The 15,877-nt window shown below is 40.9% G+C and overlaps 1 protein-coding gene across 1 annotated transcript in view; it reads left to right on the forward strand.

The window, feature by feature from the left end:
• Positions 1–9,871, forward strand: part of LOC126465352 (sulfite oxidase-like) — a 162,471-nt gene extending 152,600 nt beyond the window's left edge. Inside the window, exon 8 of the mRNA XM_050096300.1 lies at positions 9,520–9,871. Coding sequence (XP_049952257.1) covers positions 9,520–9,560 — 41 coding nt within the window. The 3' untranslated portion in view covers positions 9,561–9,871. The remainder of the gene's footprint in view (positions 1–9,519) is intronic.
• Positions 9,872–15,877: the final 6,006 nt, after the last annotated feature.

Genomic DNA, 15,877 nt, shown 5'->3' on the forward strand with positions numbered 1-15,877 from the left:
TACATTTTTCGTTTATCTTTGGAGGTTTTGGGGGTTACAATATTCAATCTTGCTACAACAACCCTGTGTTCACTAATCCCTGTATCCGTATTGCTGCTCATCATTAACTCAGGATTATTTGTTGCTAACAGGTCAAGTGTGTTTTCACAACCATTTACTATTCACGTGGGCTCTTGAACTAACTGCTCGAAATAATTTTCAGAGAATGCATTTAGCACAATTTCGGATGATGTTTTATGCATACTTCCAAAATTAAACATGTATTTTTGTTAACATATTGAGGGTAAATTAAAGTCACCACTAACTATAATCATATGAGTCAGGTACATGTTTGAAATCAAATTCAAGTTTTCTTTGAACCTTTCAGCAACTGTATCATCTGAAATGGGAAGTTGGTAAAAGGATTTAATTATTATTTTATTCCAGTTTCCATCAATGATCTCTGCCCATACTAACTCACAGGAACTATCTACTTCAATTTTGCGACAAGATAAACTACTTCTAACAGCAACAAACACGCCACCGCCAACCGTGTTTAGCCTATCGTTTTGGAACATCGTTAACTTCATCGCAAAAATTTTGGCTGAGCTTATCTCCAGCTTTAGCCAGCTTTCAGTGCCTATAACGATTTGAGATTAGTGCTTTCTATTAGCACCTGGAGCTTTGTTACTTTTCCAATCCGGCTACGACAGTTTACAACCATTATACTGATAGTTCCTATATCTATGTTCTTCCTGTGTTTGGCCTGCACCCTTTGTAGCTGAAGCCCTTATTGTGTTTCTCTGGGACCCTCTAACCTAAAAACTGTCCAGTCCATGCCACACAGCACCTGCTACCCGTGTAGCCGCCCCCTGCGTATAGTGGACACCTGATCTATTCTGCGTATAGTGGACACCTGATCTATTCAGCGGAACCTGAAACCCAAGTAGAGCAATCTGCAACCTACACAGTCGCTGAACCATCTGAGCCTCTGATTCAGGGGCTCTGTACCAGAGGTTCGCAATTGGTCCTGTTGACTATGCCGCAAATGGTCAGCTCTGCTTTCATCTTGCAAGCAAGACTGGCAGTCTTTACCACTTCTGTTAGCCACTCGAAACCGGAGAGAATCTCTTCTGATCCAAAGTGAGCACCCATCATTGGTACCAACATGAGCAACCACCTGCAGTTGGCTGCATCCTGTGCTCTTCATGGCATCCAGGAGGAGCCGTTCCACATCTGGAATGACTCCACATGGTCTGAACATGGAATGCTCATTGGTTTTCTTTCCCTTCTTGGCAGCCATGTCCCTAAGGGGGACGTGCCTAATGTTGGAGCTCCCAACTATCAATAATCCCACCCTCTGTGATTGTCTGGATCTTGCAGGCTGAGAGGTTTCCTCTGAAACAGGACAGGTGACAGCATCTGGCTCAGCAACAGCATCAGCCACAGACAGCACCTGCAAACTGTTTGTCAGAAAAACCAGGGAGGCCTTATGCGTGGCTGCCTGGGAAGTCTTTCACGACCTGCTATGCCCTGGGGCGACCTCCCACAGGTGAGGGATCAACCTCAGTGTGAGCTGTAACTGGGCTCTCCACCAGTGAGGAGCAATCAGAGGACTTGGCCGCGCTGGATGTCCGCTGGATCCCCATGGCCAGCCCACAACAGTGGTGCCCATCCACTGCAGCCACAAGCTGTGTAACCGAAGCCATCACAGCCTGAAGCTGAAAGCAAAGTGTGACCAACTCAGATTGCATCCGCACACAACAATCGCAGTCCCTGTCCATACTAAAGACTGTGTAAAGCTAAACTATTCAGATAAACGGACTATCGGCACATGCTGCTCAACTCTACTGTAGACCCTGATGAAAATGCAGTAACTATGTCTTATAAATTAGATTAACATGCAGAGATTCAAAAGCCTAACTACCGAAGAACTCAGGTGAAACTAAATAATTTGCCCCTGATTAGGAACTTGTAATACGTCACAAAATCGATTTACTTTCTGATGCAAACAAAAATGCGGGAACTGTGGCTATTATCTATTAAATAAACACACAGAAACACAAGAAACTAAACTATTAAAGCACACAGATGATATTATAAAATTTGCTCCTGGTTAGGAATTTGTAACAGGCACAAAATCGGGTACTTCCCTGTTGCTGCTTGTGTCGCGGCTGGCTACTGCTGCCTGTGATTGCTGTGGCCGCAGATAGCTAGGCTATGTGGAAGGAACTTCTGGGTGTGGAATGGATGGCAGGTATCAAAGTGGACATATTGTTGGTGGCTGGTAGGTTTGATGTGGATGGAGGTACTTCAAGAAAGGTAGCTTGTTGGCCCAAGGAGGATCAAGTGAAGTGAATGGGAGAGACAGTTTTGGGGTTTGTAGTGTTCCTGATTTTAAGAAGAACAGTGCTGTCCTTTCTCCTTGAGTGATTTCAGATAAGTAAAAAGTATTAACTGGTTATTTATATATACTGTGTGTATAGGGGAATCTCCTGTAGATTTGCACACACGTGTGAATAAGGCCTAGCCAAATAAGCACCTGCGGATCAACTGAGGTGAATAGAAAATGGTCAATGGCTTCAGTGGCAGAAGAGGACATATGTCTTAATGGCAGAGAGGGCAGAAGAACCGAATTTCAAATCAACTATGCGTCTGACTTGGATTGAGTGGCAAAGTGGTTGGCGTCTGTTTACCTAGTAGGTATGGCTGCACACCTTATGTTCCAGGAACTAGCAATCCCTGGTCCTAAACTCCCAGTGGAAACACTGGACAAATTTTCAATTACAAGCAATTATGATTCGTGAGAGTAGCAACTGAATTACCCCAGGGTGTAACCAATCAACCCATCAATGGACGGGAACTAGGTCTTCATATTTTGGGGGACCTGGGCTACCACGATCACAGAGAAAGTCGGAGTTCTCTCACAAAGTACCATCAAACAGACCCACTTACATCGGGACCTTCAATAACAACACATTACGACAACCAGGTAAACTACATGTCTTAACATCAGAATTAGATCGACAAAAGGTACAGATACTAGCTCTTCAGGAAATGTGCTTTACATATGAAAACTCGCTAGACTACGGCAATTACCATTCTTCAAAAGTAAAACAGATAAACGAATAGGAAGAGGTGGCACCCCACTCCTGGGTATGGCATTTGTCGTTCGCAAGAAGATAGTTGATTCGCTTGAAGAAGTCACCCTCATAAGTAATAGACTAGTGACAATGCACGTACAATGTACAAACAAAAAATACACACTAATTAATGTACATGCACCTATGAACATTGAAAATAAGAAAGATCTGCAGAACGTAGAGCAGTTCTGTTCTAAACTCGAGAAGATTATGGCAGTAGTCCCCAAAGAAGACACAAAGATATTACTATGTGACTTCAATGCCCAGATTGGCAGAGAAAAGGAATACCAAAAGACTGTAGGCAAATTCCCAGCCCATAAATTCGTCAACAAGAATCGCATGAGACTCATTGAACTGTGCCAACAGAACAATCTGAAAATAATGTCCACCTCCCTGAGGAAACATCCTCGAAAACAGAAGACTTGGATATCTCCTGTACAGTCTCTCAGAGAATATCAGATCGACCACGTGGCCATCACACACCCTTCACAGAAGGAATTTCATGACGTGCAAGTCCGAAGAGGAAAAGGCAGGCACCTGACATCAATTCCGTAACAAGATAATCAAGAGAGCCAAAGGAGCAGTACCATTGAAGAAGAATATGAAACACCCATGATGGGACTCCACATGTGAAGAAGCACTGGAAGAACAAAAGAGTGCTTTCCAGAAATAAAACTCTAAGAAATCACTGGAGACTCAACAACATTATTTTCAGACCAGAAAGGAAGCCTCAAAAATTATCAGACAAACAAAGGGAAGGCACATGAAGGACCAGTTGGACTTGATAGAAAAAGACTTCCAAGATCACAATACTTGAGACTTTTACAGGACGTTTGCAGGGAGGATTCGAGTGTACACCCCTCAAAACTTATGTTTCTGAAAACCAGAAGGCAAACTCACGATGACCAACTGAGATAATTGTAGAGAACTGGAAACTGGCTCGATATTTCTCAGAACTACTCAATTGCTGGAGCCCACAACAAGATGGCCCAAAGAGACTCCTGCACAAGTAAACCCAGAATCTCCACCACCTACCAAAGAAGAAATCCATAGACACATCTTCAGACTCAAGAATAACAGGGCATCTGGAGAAGATGGTATAATTGCAGAACTATTGAAGAACACACACCCAAATACAATGGAGGGGCTCACACAAATCATCACAGACATCTGGAAAATGGAAAAGGTGCCTGAAGAATGGAAATGTGCACTCATCCATCCACTACACAAGAAAGCTGACAGAACAGATGTCAATAACTACAGAGGGATTTCTCTCCTTGAAGTCACCTACAAAATTCTGTCCACATGCCTTGTTCAACGAACACAAGAACATGTTGAACACAACATTGGTGACTATCAAGCTGGTTTCCAACTGGGGCATTCTTGTGTTGAACAAATTTTCAATTTGAAGATGCTATTGAAGTATAAGGCAACCCAAAGCTCTCCAACCATCTGTATGTTCGTCGACTTCAAGAAGGCATATGATTTGGTCGATCTTTGACATCTTAAAAGAACGACTTGATTGAAAGACATTAATATTCATCGAGGAAACACTCATGGGCATGAAGTCAAAAGTGAAATTCATGGGCGAATTGTCAGAGACCTTTGAGATAAAGATGGGTGTGTGATAAGGTGATGGACTGTCACCACTGCTCTTCAGCCTCCTTCTAGACAAAGTCATCTGAGAATGGGAGAAAGAACTAAAAACCCAAGACCACTGGAAACCCATTCAACTCGGATGAAAGAATGATGACATCAAGGTCAGTTGTTTAGCTTTTGCAGATGACCTAGCGATACCAGCGGTCTGTGAAAATACAGCGATCAAACAGACTGAAGTCCTCAAGGAATGCGCTGTGAAAACTGGACTACAAATTTCATTTGGGAAGACCAAGATCATTTGCATTAAATTTGACATTCAGGAACTGAACACAAAATACGGGCAGATCAAATGAGTTAAAAACCAACAGTGTTGGAAAAGGAAGCACAGACAGTTCGGTTACAAAAGCTCAAACAAGCATATGGGAGAACACATGAAATCTACAACAAGAAATGTATGTCCATTCATACAAAGATCAAACATTAAACAACAGAAAATCCAGGATGGAATGTAACAATACCAGAGAAGGAAAGTTGCTACTCACCATATAGCGGGGATGCTGAGTCGTGATAGGGCAGGAGAGAAGGTGTGGAGGGGGGAGGGGGTAAGTAGCGGAAAGGAGAGAAATAAAAAGAAATTAAAAGACTTGGTGTGGCGGTGAAATGATGGCTGTGTAGTGCTGGATTGGGAACACAGAGGGGGCTGGATGGGTGAGGACAGTGACTAATGAAGGTTGAGGCCAGGAGGATTACTGGAACATAGGATGTATTCCAGGGAAAGTTTCCATCTGCGCAATTCAGAGAAGCTGGTGTTGGTAGGAAGGATTCATATGGCACAGACTGTGAAGCAGTCATTGAGATGAGGGATATCATTTTTGGCAGCATGTTTGGAAAAAGGGTGGTCCACTTGTTTATTGGCCACAGATTGTTTGTGGCCATTCATAGAGACAAACAACTTGTTGGTTGTCATGCCTACATAGAATGCAGCACAGTGGTTGCAGCTTAGCTTGTAAATCACATGACTAGTTTCACAGGTAGCCTTGCCTTTGATGGGATGGGTGATGTTAGTGACCGGAGTAGGTGGTGGTAGGAGGATGTATGGGACAGGTCTTGCATCTAGGTCTATTACAGGGGTATGTGCCATGAGGTAAGGGATTGGGAGCAGGCTATGTGTAAGGATAGAAGCGTATATTGTGTAGGTTCAGTGGACGGCGGAATACCACAGTAGGAGGGGTGGGAAGAATAGTGGGCAGGACATTTCTCATTTCAGTGCATGACAAGAGGTGATCGAAACCCTGGCGGAGAATGTAATTCAATTGCTCCAGTCCCAGATGGTACTGAGTTATGAGGGGAATGCTCCTCTGTGGCTGGACTGTGGGACTTCGGGAGGTGGTGGGAGACTGGAAAGATACGGCACGGGAGATTTGTTTTTGTACAAAGATGAGAGGATAATCACAGTCAGTGAAGGCTTCAGTGAGACCTTGTGTATATTTAGAGAGGGACTGCTCGTCACTGCAGATGCGACGACCATGGGTGGCTAGGCTGTATGGAACAGACTTCTTGGTATGGAATGGGTGGCAGCTGTCGAAGTGGAGGTATTGCTGGTGGTTAGAATGTTTGATATAGACGGAGGTACTGATGTAGCCATCTCTGAGGTGGAGGTCACCATCTAGGAAGGTGGCTTGTTGGGTTGATACCCCTCATCTCAATGACTGCTTCACAGCCTGTGCCATATGGATCCTTCTCACCAACACCAGCTTTTCAGAATTGCATAGATGGGAACTTTCCCTGCAATACATCCTCCGTTCCCGTAACCATCCTGGCCTCAATCTTCATTAGTCACTGTCCTCACCCATCCAGCTCCCTCCCTGTTCCCATTCCAGCACTACACAGCCATCATTTCACTTCCACATCCAATCTTTTAATTTCTTTTTATTTCTCTCTTTTCCGCTACTTACCTCCTCCCCTTTGCACACCTTCTCTCCTGCCCTCCGTCTAAACTGCAACACTTCACTGTCCACCACTCCCACCATATTATCGCTCCCCTTCCTTGCCCCAGCCTCCCCCTCACCCCCACCCAGTCGTCACTCCCATCATGCACTGGTGCTGCTGCTCGCAGTGTGGTTTCAGTTCTCTGAGACTGGAGACATGTGTACAAGTTGCACTTGCGAGAGTGTGTGTGTGCATGTGTATATGTGTGTCTACTGCTGACAAAGGCCTTTATGGCTGAAAGCTATAATTGTGTGAATCTTTTTGTTGTGCCTACCGCGACTGAGCATCTCCACTATATGGTGAGTAGCAACTTTCCTTCTCTGGTGTTGTTACATTCCATCCAGGATTTTCCATTGTTTGAGTTTTGGCTGACAGCTTTTCTTCGATCCTAACCCTGTGCTGTTTTCCTTGGTAACTACTTTCTTTTGCATTGCTATACGCAACGTTTATCCTTCTTTCTTTTCTTTCCTGTGTTGCCTGGTTGCCTCATGAACTGCACTGCATGCTCTAATTATGAGCCACACTGTATCAACCGTCTCAGCCACGTGCAACAGATGGCCTCGAGACCACGCTGATTGTTGATGCAGCATCTGATTGTTGATGCAGCATCTTATGTCCCACATAACTTCTGCCTATATAATAAAGCATATACCTTCAAATTGATATCTCTCCCTGTGTCAGTTCCCGTATTTTTGCATGTTATCTCCTGCACTTTTTCGGTGCCACACGTCTTACATCTCTACCTACAAACCCCTCCCCACCCACCACACTTTCTCCGTTCTACCCCTGTTCGCACCCACTAAATCCACCCCATCCAGTCACATCTGCCATTCCCCTTCTTTACGCTTATCCGCGCTCAAACCTACTACCCACAGTAATATACATATATTTATTAATGATTAGTTATTCTCTACTTTGACCCATGTGACTTCTCACCAATTTTAGTGCGTTTTCGCCTTCCACTATCATCGTCTTCCTCAGATTTAAACGCGTTTTTTCCCCTTGTGCATCCATTTTGTTATTTTCCTATTTTTGACACGTATTTTAGTGTATTTTTGCGTAATTTTTAGGACATAATTATACTTTCTTACTTAATTTTTCGCATTTTTTGCACCAGCATGGATCCTTGCTCCTCCCATCTGCGTCAATACAAGAAAGTTTCCTTATCCCTAGCCAGATCCCAGTCCCAAATACTGTACCTGCGTTGTTGCTTGGCTCATGAAATCCCCCCTAATGGCCTTACCATCAAATTATCCATCTCTGGTTGCCAGCCCTCCTTCCACATTGACCTCCACCTGTTCAGATCCCGCCAATCCTTAGCCCTCAACAACATAGTCCTGCAAAACCATATCAACCAAGCCCAATCCTCCTTGCAGTTTCTTCTCTATATCTGCAAAATTCTCCTGCTATGTAATCCCAAATTCCTGGAACCCATAACACACATTGAAATACTTGCTCTGCAGGAACTTGAGCAACATGCACAACACCACCTCAAAAAGCTCTCCATCCTGCTCACTTCCTATTCCCGCCTCAGAGTACCACTGTCCACCACTTCTACAACAACCTCCAAACCTCCCCCATGCCCCCTCATAGCTGACAAACCCTGTCTCGCATACCTACTACACTTACCCCAAGCTCAAAATCTCTCTCCCACCACCACACAGAACCCAGAACCTCAACAGACGTGCAACAGAGTTATGAACCTTTCCTTCAAAAGCGTTAGCTCCACAGAAATATCAATCCTTTGCTCCACTCCCAAATTCAACCATGCAGGACTAGTTAAAGACCTTCTCTTCTTCTACTGGCCCCTACAGTGGAAACACTTCTTCGCCACTAACCTGACCAATCAGACTCAGCCAAAGACCAATATTGAACCTTGACTAACTCAGTTCACTCCTCTATCCAACCATGATCCACCCCACTGCCTCCAAACCACCCCCTGTTAACTTTCCAGAATATCTTAATCTCGAATCTTGTCTTACCATCATTCCCCAAATCCCTCAACATGCAAATTAACCTTACATCTGCAGAAAGAACCGCAGTCCACCATCTAAAAACTGATCCCGACCTTATAATCCTACCTGCAGACAACCACCACCACCATTGTCTTGAACCGCAAGCATTATGTGGCAGAAGGACTCTGTTGTAAACTTTGTTTTATTTTTTCCACTTGAAGACAAGTAGTTGTAAGTGCAATATAAGCTGCACTACATGTCAGCAGTCTGTGAGTGGTTTGGTTCTGTATAATTTGTGCCCATCTGAAAGTCAGGAAAGCTTACATGGGCTCTTGCATTGTATATATGGGGCTTAACAATTTGTGAAACTTATATGGCAATGTATTGAGTGCACTTTCATTTCTTTTTATTTTACATAAACAGTAAGTCAGGGATGAGTTTTGTTCTTCTTTGCATGTTTACAATACATTGAAACTATTTATCAAATTTTATAAATTAACCAAAATATTTAAAGATGCTTGTGATGTGTACAGTAGCAACGACATAAAAATATAATTATCAAATCAGTATGCATATGAAATTTGTAGAAATACAATTGATAATTTATATGTGCACCTATAGTTTTGCATCTTTTGTTTTAAAAATTGTTTTTTTGTTTCATTGTTGTTTAAAAGTGTAATATCCCATTCTTTATCTATCTTCATCTTGTAAAGTGTGTGGATGTACTGCAATGCTCACAAACTTTCCTCGTCTATAATATTATGTATAGCTTATGCAGCCGAAATTATTTACCAATTTCTGCTTGTTTTTCATTGCTGCAACTTCTGGACTTTCCTTTGTTTTTTGCTGTACAGGACGCATAATTCTTTTGGAAGACAAAGAAGATTCTCTGTAACATGAGCACCAAGAAGGAAGAAAGAGGAAATAAAACTGAAGAAAGAATAATGATGGAGATAGTTGTCTTTCTTTGGAGCAGACATGCAGAATACTGGAAAACAATCTTAATTAAAGGATACATAATCAAATATCAAATGCATAGAAAAGCTGAATAGAATATTTTGGGGAGTTATCTTACAACTGACCATACACTACTATAGTATAAGGCATTATCATTAAAGCTAAGTAAGACTATTGTAATCATAAAAGCTAACTATGTGCAATAAATGTTCCTTGAAAAGAAAAAATATTGTATAAAGGCCCATAATATTTGTTTATATTATCATTAATAATTGGTTCTCAGACTGGCAATTTATGGAGTGTCACCTAAAGTGAAGACTGGATTCTGGATTAAATCCATTTGGGATAGGCTACAAATGAAGCATAAACTCACCAATCAATTGATGTACTACGGAAATTTCATGTAGCATTGTTTCACTTGACCCAGGGTATCACCAAATAGGAAAATAAATTCAAACAAATAGCACTTCCACAAACCCTGATACACTCTGTTTATAATGCCTATTTATTGATATTATATCCTTAAGATTACCATAAGAATTGATGCATGCTTTGTTACATTCCAACATTTTTCTCAAAGTATTCAAAATACTATAAGAGAAAACATGTCAGATGCCATTATTATGAGAGACAAAAATTCATGATCATGTTTCTCAATCACATAAGAGCCTTCTTTAAAGGTAAATTCCACAGGGACAAATTTGTTCATTATTTCTGCAGAAGACATATATCCACATGTACAATGGAGTTAACAATTCATTTTCATACACAATATTTCAATGAATGATATAGTGTGCATGAATTTCAAACAGTGAGCCCATCTATGACCATAACACTCATCACCTGATCAGCTGTCTGAATATTGTGGAGAAGAAATGAACTGTCCACACTGCTCTGCACCTTCATATGCATCTTGCACCAATTCCATTGGGAAAGTTTCTAAAATATTTTGTCCATGATTCGTTCAAAATGTGTAGCTGTTTGGAATTTTTTCATCATTAATATTCAGAAACTGCTTCTCTTCTTTATTTTTGAGCTGGTATTTTAAAATATCAAAGGCTAAATTAGTACTTGGCATATAATTGAGATTAACAGAAGACTGATATGGATTTGTGAAACCATAAGCTACTACCGTATAGTAGACTGAGGTGACAACAGTCATGGGATAGGGATATGAACATATACAAATGGCAGTAGTATAGTGTACACAAGATATAAAAGAGCAGTGTGTTTATGGATACACAATGGTAATTAACAGACATTGATCTTGGAATAGTAGTTGGAGCTAGATGCATGGGACACTCCATTCTGGAATTCATTAGGTAATTCAGTATTCTGAGACCCACAGTGTCAAGAATGTGTCAGGAGTACCAAATTTCAGGCATTTCCTCTCACCATGGGCAACGCAGTGGCAGACAGTCTTCACTTACCTACAGAGATCAGCAGCATTTGCATAGATTGTCAGTGCTAACAGACAAACAACACTGTGGAAATAACCACAGAAATCAACATGGGATGTACGACAAACATATCCTTTAGAGCAGTGTGGTGAAATTTGGCATTAAGGGGCTACAGCAGCAGACAGGCTGTGTTGACATAGAATGGATTGGGCCCTCTGGTGCAAATGGACCAATCATTGATGGGAAATCAATTTGGAGACTATTTGCAGACATTTGTGGACTTCATGTTCCCAAACATTGATGTCATGTCACCAGACCACAATTTGAGCAAATGATTTTGCCAACCAAATTTCCCAACATGAATTCCATTGAACATTCATGGGACATAATAGAGAGGTCACTTCATGCACAACATCCTGCACTGGTAACACTTGCACAATTATGGACAGCTATAGAGGCAGCTTGGCTCAGTATTTCTGCAGGGCACTTCCAATGACTTGTTGAGTCCATACAATGTTGATCTGCCACCTACTCTGGACAAAAGGAGGTGTGACATGACATTAGGAGGTATCCCATGACATTTGTCACCTCAGTGTAAAATAAAGAATAATATCCTGGCATCCAAATCAGGGCACTACATAAACTTTAGGGTGGATGTATTACTTTGTTAATAGTTGATATCTTTACAGCAGACAACAGTTCTTCTGTTCTGATTGACATGTGTGAAACAATGACACAACTATGAGTCCAATGAACATTATCGTAGAAGAGATACACAGGCATTTATGTAAAATATTTATTTTAGGGTATCAATAAATCTCACAATTCTGCATTTTTAAACAATGAAAACTCCAGGTTGGAATATGAATAATTTTAGGAAAAGGATGGATTGCTTCTTACCACGAAGATGACACATCGAGTTGCAGACAGGTATAACGAAAAGACAGTTACACATTTAGCTTTTGGCCAAAGCCTACTTCAGAAAAGAAAACAAAAAACACACACATTCACACAAGTAAATACACCTCAAGCACACGAGACGGCCATCTCCAACAGCTCAGACCAGAATGCAACTGTCACACTGAACGGCACTCTGAAGAGGGGGAGGGTAGGGGAGTGGTATCAGAGCAGCTCAGGCCAGAATGCAACTGTCACCTTTAGTGGCAATCTGGAGTTGGGAAGGATGGGGGGAGTGGTATCAGAGTACGGGGAGGGGGGTGGGGGTGTGAGGAGAGTGTCTGATGGACCGTGTAAGGACTAGGCATGAGAAGACTGCCAGGTGCAGCATTGGGAGGCTGTGGGGCAGGGAGGTGGTGGGGGGGGGGGGGGGTGAGGAGAGTGAGGAGAGTGAGGAGTGGAAAAGGAGGGGAGCAGGAAAGGGAAAGATGGTTGGGAGCGTTGGTAGAGGGCAGCTTAGAGCAAGGGTCAGGGAACATGAATAGGGAAGAGGTGATAGGACAAGGGGTGGAAACTGTTGGATGATGGGTGTGGGGACAGTATATTACTGTAGGTTGTGGCCAGGATAATTTTAGGAGCAAAGAATGTTTTGTAATGATGACTGCCATCTGTGCAGTTCAGAAAAGCTGGTGGTGGATGGGAGGACCCAGTTGTCCTGGGTTGTGAAGCAGCCAGCCATTGAAATCAAGTATTTTTTGTTCAGCTGTGTGTTGTGCCACAATGTGGCCTACCATGTTATAGGCCACAGTTTGGCAGCAGCTGTTGCTAAGTTGCACCTCAGTTTTTATCTAAGTTTTCAGTTTATTTTTATAGCCTTCCTAGAGATCAGTGCATTATTGTAAGATGGACACCCACCTAATTATTGAACATGGGGCCATTGTCTGACATGTGCAAAGACAGAAAGCATTGCTGTTCAGAGACAAACGACCAAATCATTTATTAATATCTCCTGCATGGGATGGCTGCAAAATACATTAAAATGATTGGCTGTTCATTTCAAGGTCGCTGATTGCTATAAGCGAGTACAAATTATGACTGAATGCCACATGCTTTATGTTGTTGTGTCTCTCCACAATGATGTGCTAACTCCGCTGGATGCTGTGATAAAAAATCATGTAAATTATCGAGTTTGGAGAAAGTAAATTTAAAATAATTACCAAAGTTTTAACAAATATGACATTTAATTACTCTAAAACCAGCAAACAAAAATAGAACTTCCAACAGAGGTCTTACACTGCAGATCGGTTTGCTAAGACAGTCTATGAAAGACAAAGAATGTAAGAATGACTGCTGCTCCTTTTCAAAAACAAGAGAACATTTTTCTTTGCTCTTTTTTTCAGCAATAAAGGCCTTTTCAGTATCAATGACCAACAATTAACCTCTACTATAGTGCCACGGAATACAATTATTATTAGTCACAGAGAATATTACAGAAAAAAAATGTGTGCAGGAGACAGGCTATGTACAACATTAATGAAAATATATGGCTCCTCTGACAAGTAACACTTTATCACTTCCTCAAAGGCTTGAAGCTATTCTATTAGAAGAGACTTCTAGACTTTGACAAAAAAAGGGATGCTTCATAAATTTTAATTCTATTAGAAGGCAATTTGATGGCTATCACTCTCAGTAGTAAATGCATAGGTTATGCTCATTATACTAGTAGGTGGTTGGTTTCTATTTAACACTGACACAAGTACAAGAAGAATAAGAGAAGTGGTGCATTCACAAGATTATCTGTACTTAAGTAAAGCATCATTATTTATTTCTTTAAAAGAGGTTCAATAGTGAAACTGCAGCAAGCAGTGATTGAGGGTGTGGAGGCACCTTTCTTGGTTAATTATCTCAACATAGCTTTAAAACAAGTGTTTACTGAGTTGTTACACTTCAAGGCGAATAACTGTCAATAGGAAAGTATTTTTCATTTCAAGAAATTTCTCCATTACATTAATGACAAATTTAAATCTTGATTTTATACAACAATAAGCAGTCTTTATGCCCTTACAACTGTTGAACTGAGAAATACTTGACTGAATACAATGCAAAGTAGACTCAATGTCTTCCTTTGTCTGAACAGTGGTAGATGAACTGACAGAATTTTGACTGATTAGACTCATTGACTTTAGATGGCACGGTAACAGTAATTGAATTTAGAAAATGCAAAACTGACCTGTTGTCTTCATGTACACAGTAGCATCAGGATCAGCATGGGACAGGAGGCTGGGCTCCACCCCCCCCCCCCCCCCCAAGTGTTTACATCAGGAAAGTACCATCAGATGATGAATTCACTTGCAGCAGCTTCCATAGACAGCTCCTCTAATGTCATTAAACAAAACTTCCAGTTTATTAACCTAGTCACGATATGCCACTACAGGGACTTCTATTATTCACTGTTTTCGTGTTGCACTAGTATTTATGTTTGCTGGCTTTGCAAACTACTTAAACTAAAAGTAAACTGATTTATTTTTGCCCCTACTGGAGTCCACAGTTAATGTTCTTTTATTTATTCTAAACACTTTGCCACATGCTCCACAAGAGTGTCCTTCCATGGCAGATGTGTATAACCCATGCAAAAAAAAGTAGTAACTTGTTTGTACACTCAACACAATGCGTCAACAATTAGGTTTGAAGTAGAGCCCAATATTGTCTGCTGCCATTAATCACAACCAACTCTTCATAGGAATACTACATAAAGCTGTGGTGTGAGTGCTTTTTACAAGTGTCTTTGTTATTAGTGTCTTACAGATTTACAGCATTTTGTGTTTTCGACAAACTCAACCCTCATCTCCACACTGCTTACTGCTGGGCAGAGGTGACTACCCCTTCACTGTACGCATTCACATTTTTACCTGCACTTTGCTTTGACTTCTGTGGGACAGTCTCTTGTACATAGCATTATAATATGTCGATTTCATTCATCGAGTGTATCACGTTGAAGTATAGCAGTCGCACATTTATGCACTTGTATTCTTTAATAAAACTACAATTTATTTTATTCTACCCCTGGATCATGATAATCTCTACACTTTCACCTTATATCATTTTTTCTTTTAAAGAGTAATGATAGGATTCACACAGATTTTTAAATATGGACACTGTTCTTTATTGACTGTGTTTCCAGTCGTGGAATTTACTGGTCAGACACTTGCATCTTGACCCAGTACTCTAAACAACAGAAATAATTACACAGAAAGGTTTAGGACACAAGGCTTTTTAGACTCGTACATAATGTAGTTTAAGGTACCTAACTTATTGGACTGAGATACAAAACAGCAATTCACAAAGAACATGAAGAACATAAAGGATCAAAGCATAAAAAAAAAATTCCTAATTACTTTGCATGCTCAAACTTTTAAAAAATGACCACTACCTAAGTTTAACTTTTGATACCATGTCAACTCTAGTACAAATAAAATAACTGAAACAACATTACAAGTAGAAAATAAATCATTACTTAAATCTGAAGTGATTAAGTGAAAATGCAACTTAGTAATCTACAATCTAAGTAATTATTTTACTTGCTTTGCTACTTAAACTAAGGAATGTCTATGTGCATATTTTTCACACTGTAATTTCAGTCTACCCACAATACCTGGCTATTATCAGGAGATTTTCAATTTGAGGCAGTTCTTAGCACTAGGTCTTTGTATAACCAATGGATAATGGTTTTTTTCATATTTTCTCCCACGTTCAGGCTTTGGCTGATCTAATATGTTCACTGTTAAGTAATAAAATAAACCTACGTGCCAAATCGATATTCACAACATAAAGAAATTTACAAAAAGAGCACAAGATAGCCAACTAACTACACTGTTTCTCTTTATACACTTAAATTAGATCATAGCTTGGATCTACAATGGTAGTTTTGATGACTCAGTCTTACAGAGTAATCAGGAAA

Source organism: Schistocerca serialis, chromosome 1 (genome assembly GCF_023864345.2).
Source record: "Schistocerca serialis cubense isolate TAMUIC-IGC-003099 chromosome 1, iqSchSeri2.2, whole genome shotgun sequence".
NCBI lineage: Eukaryota > Metazoa > Arthropoda > Insecta > Orthoptera > Acrididae > Schistocerca > Schistocerca serialis.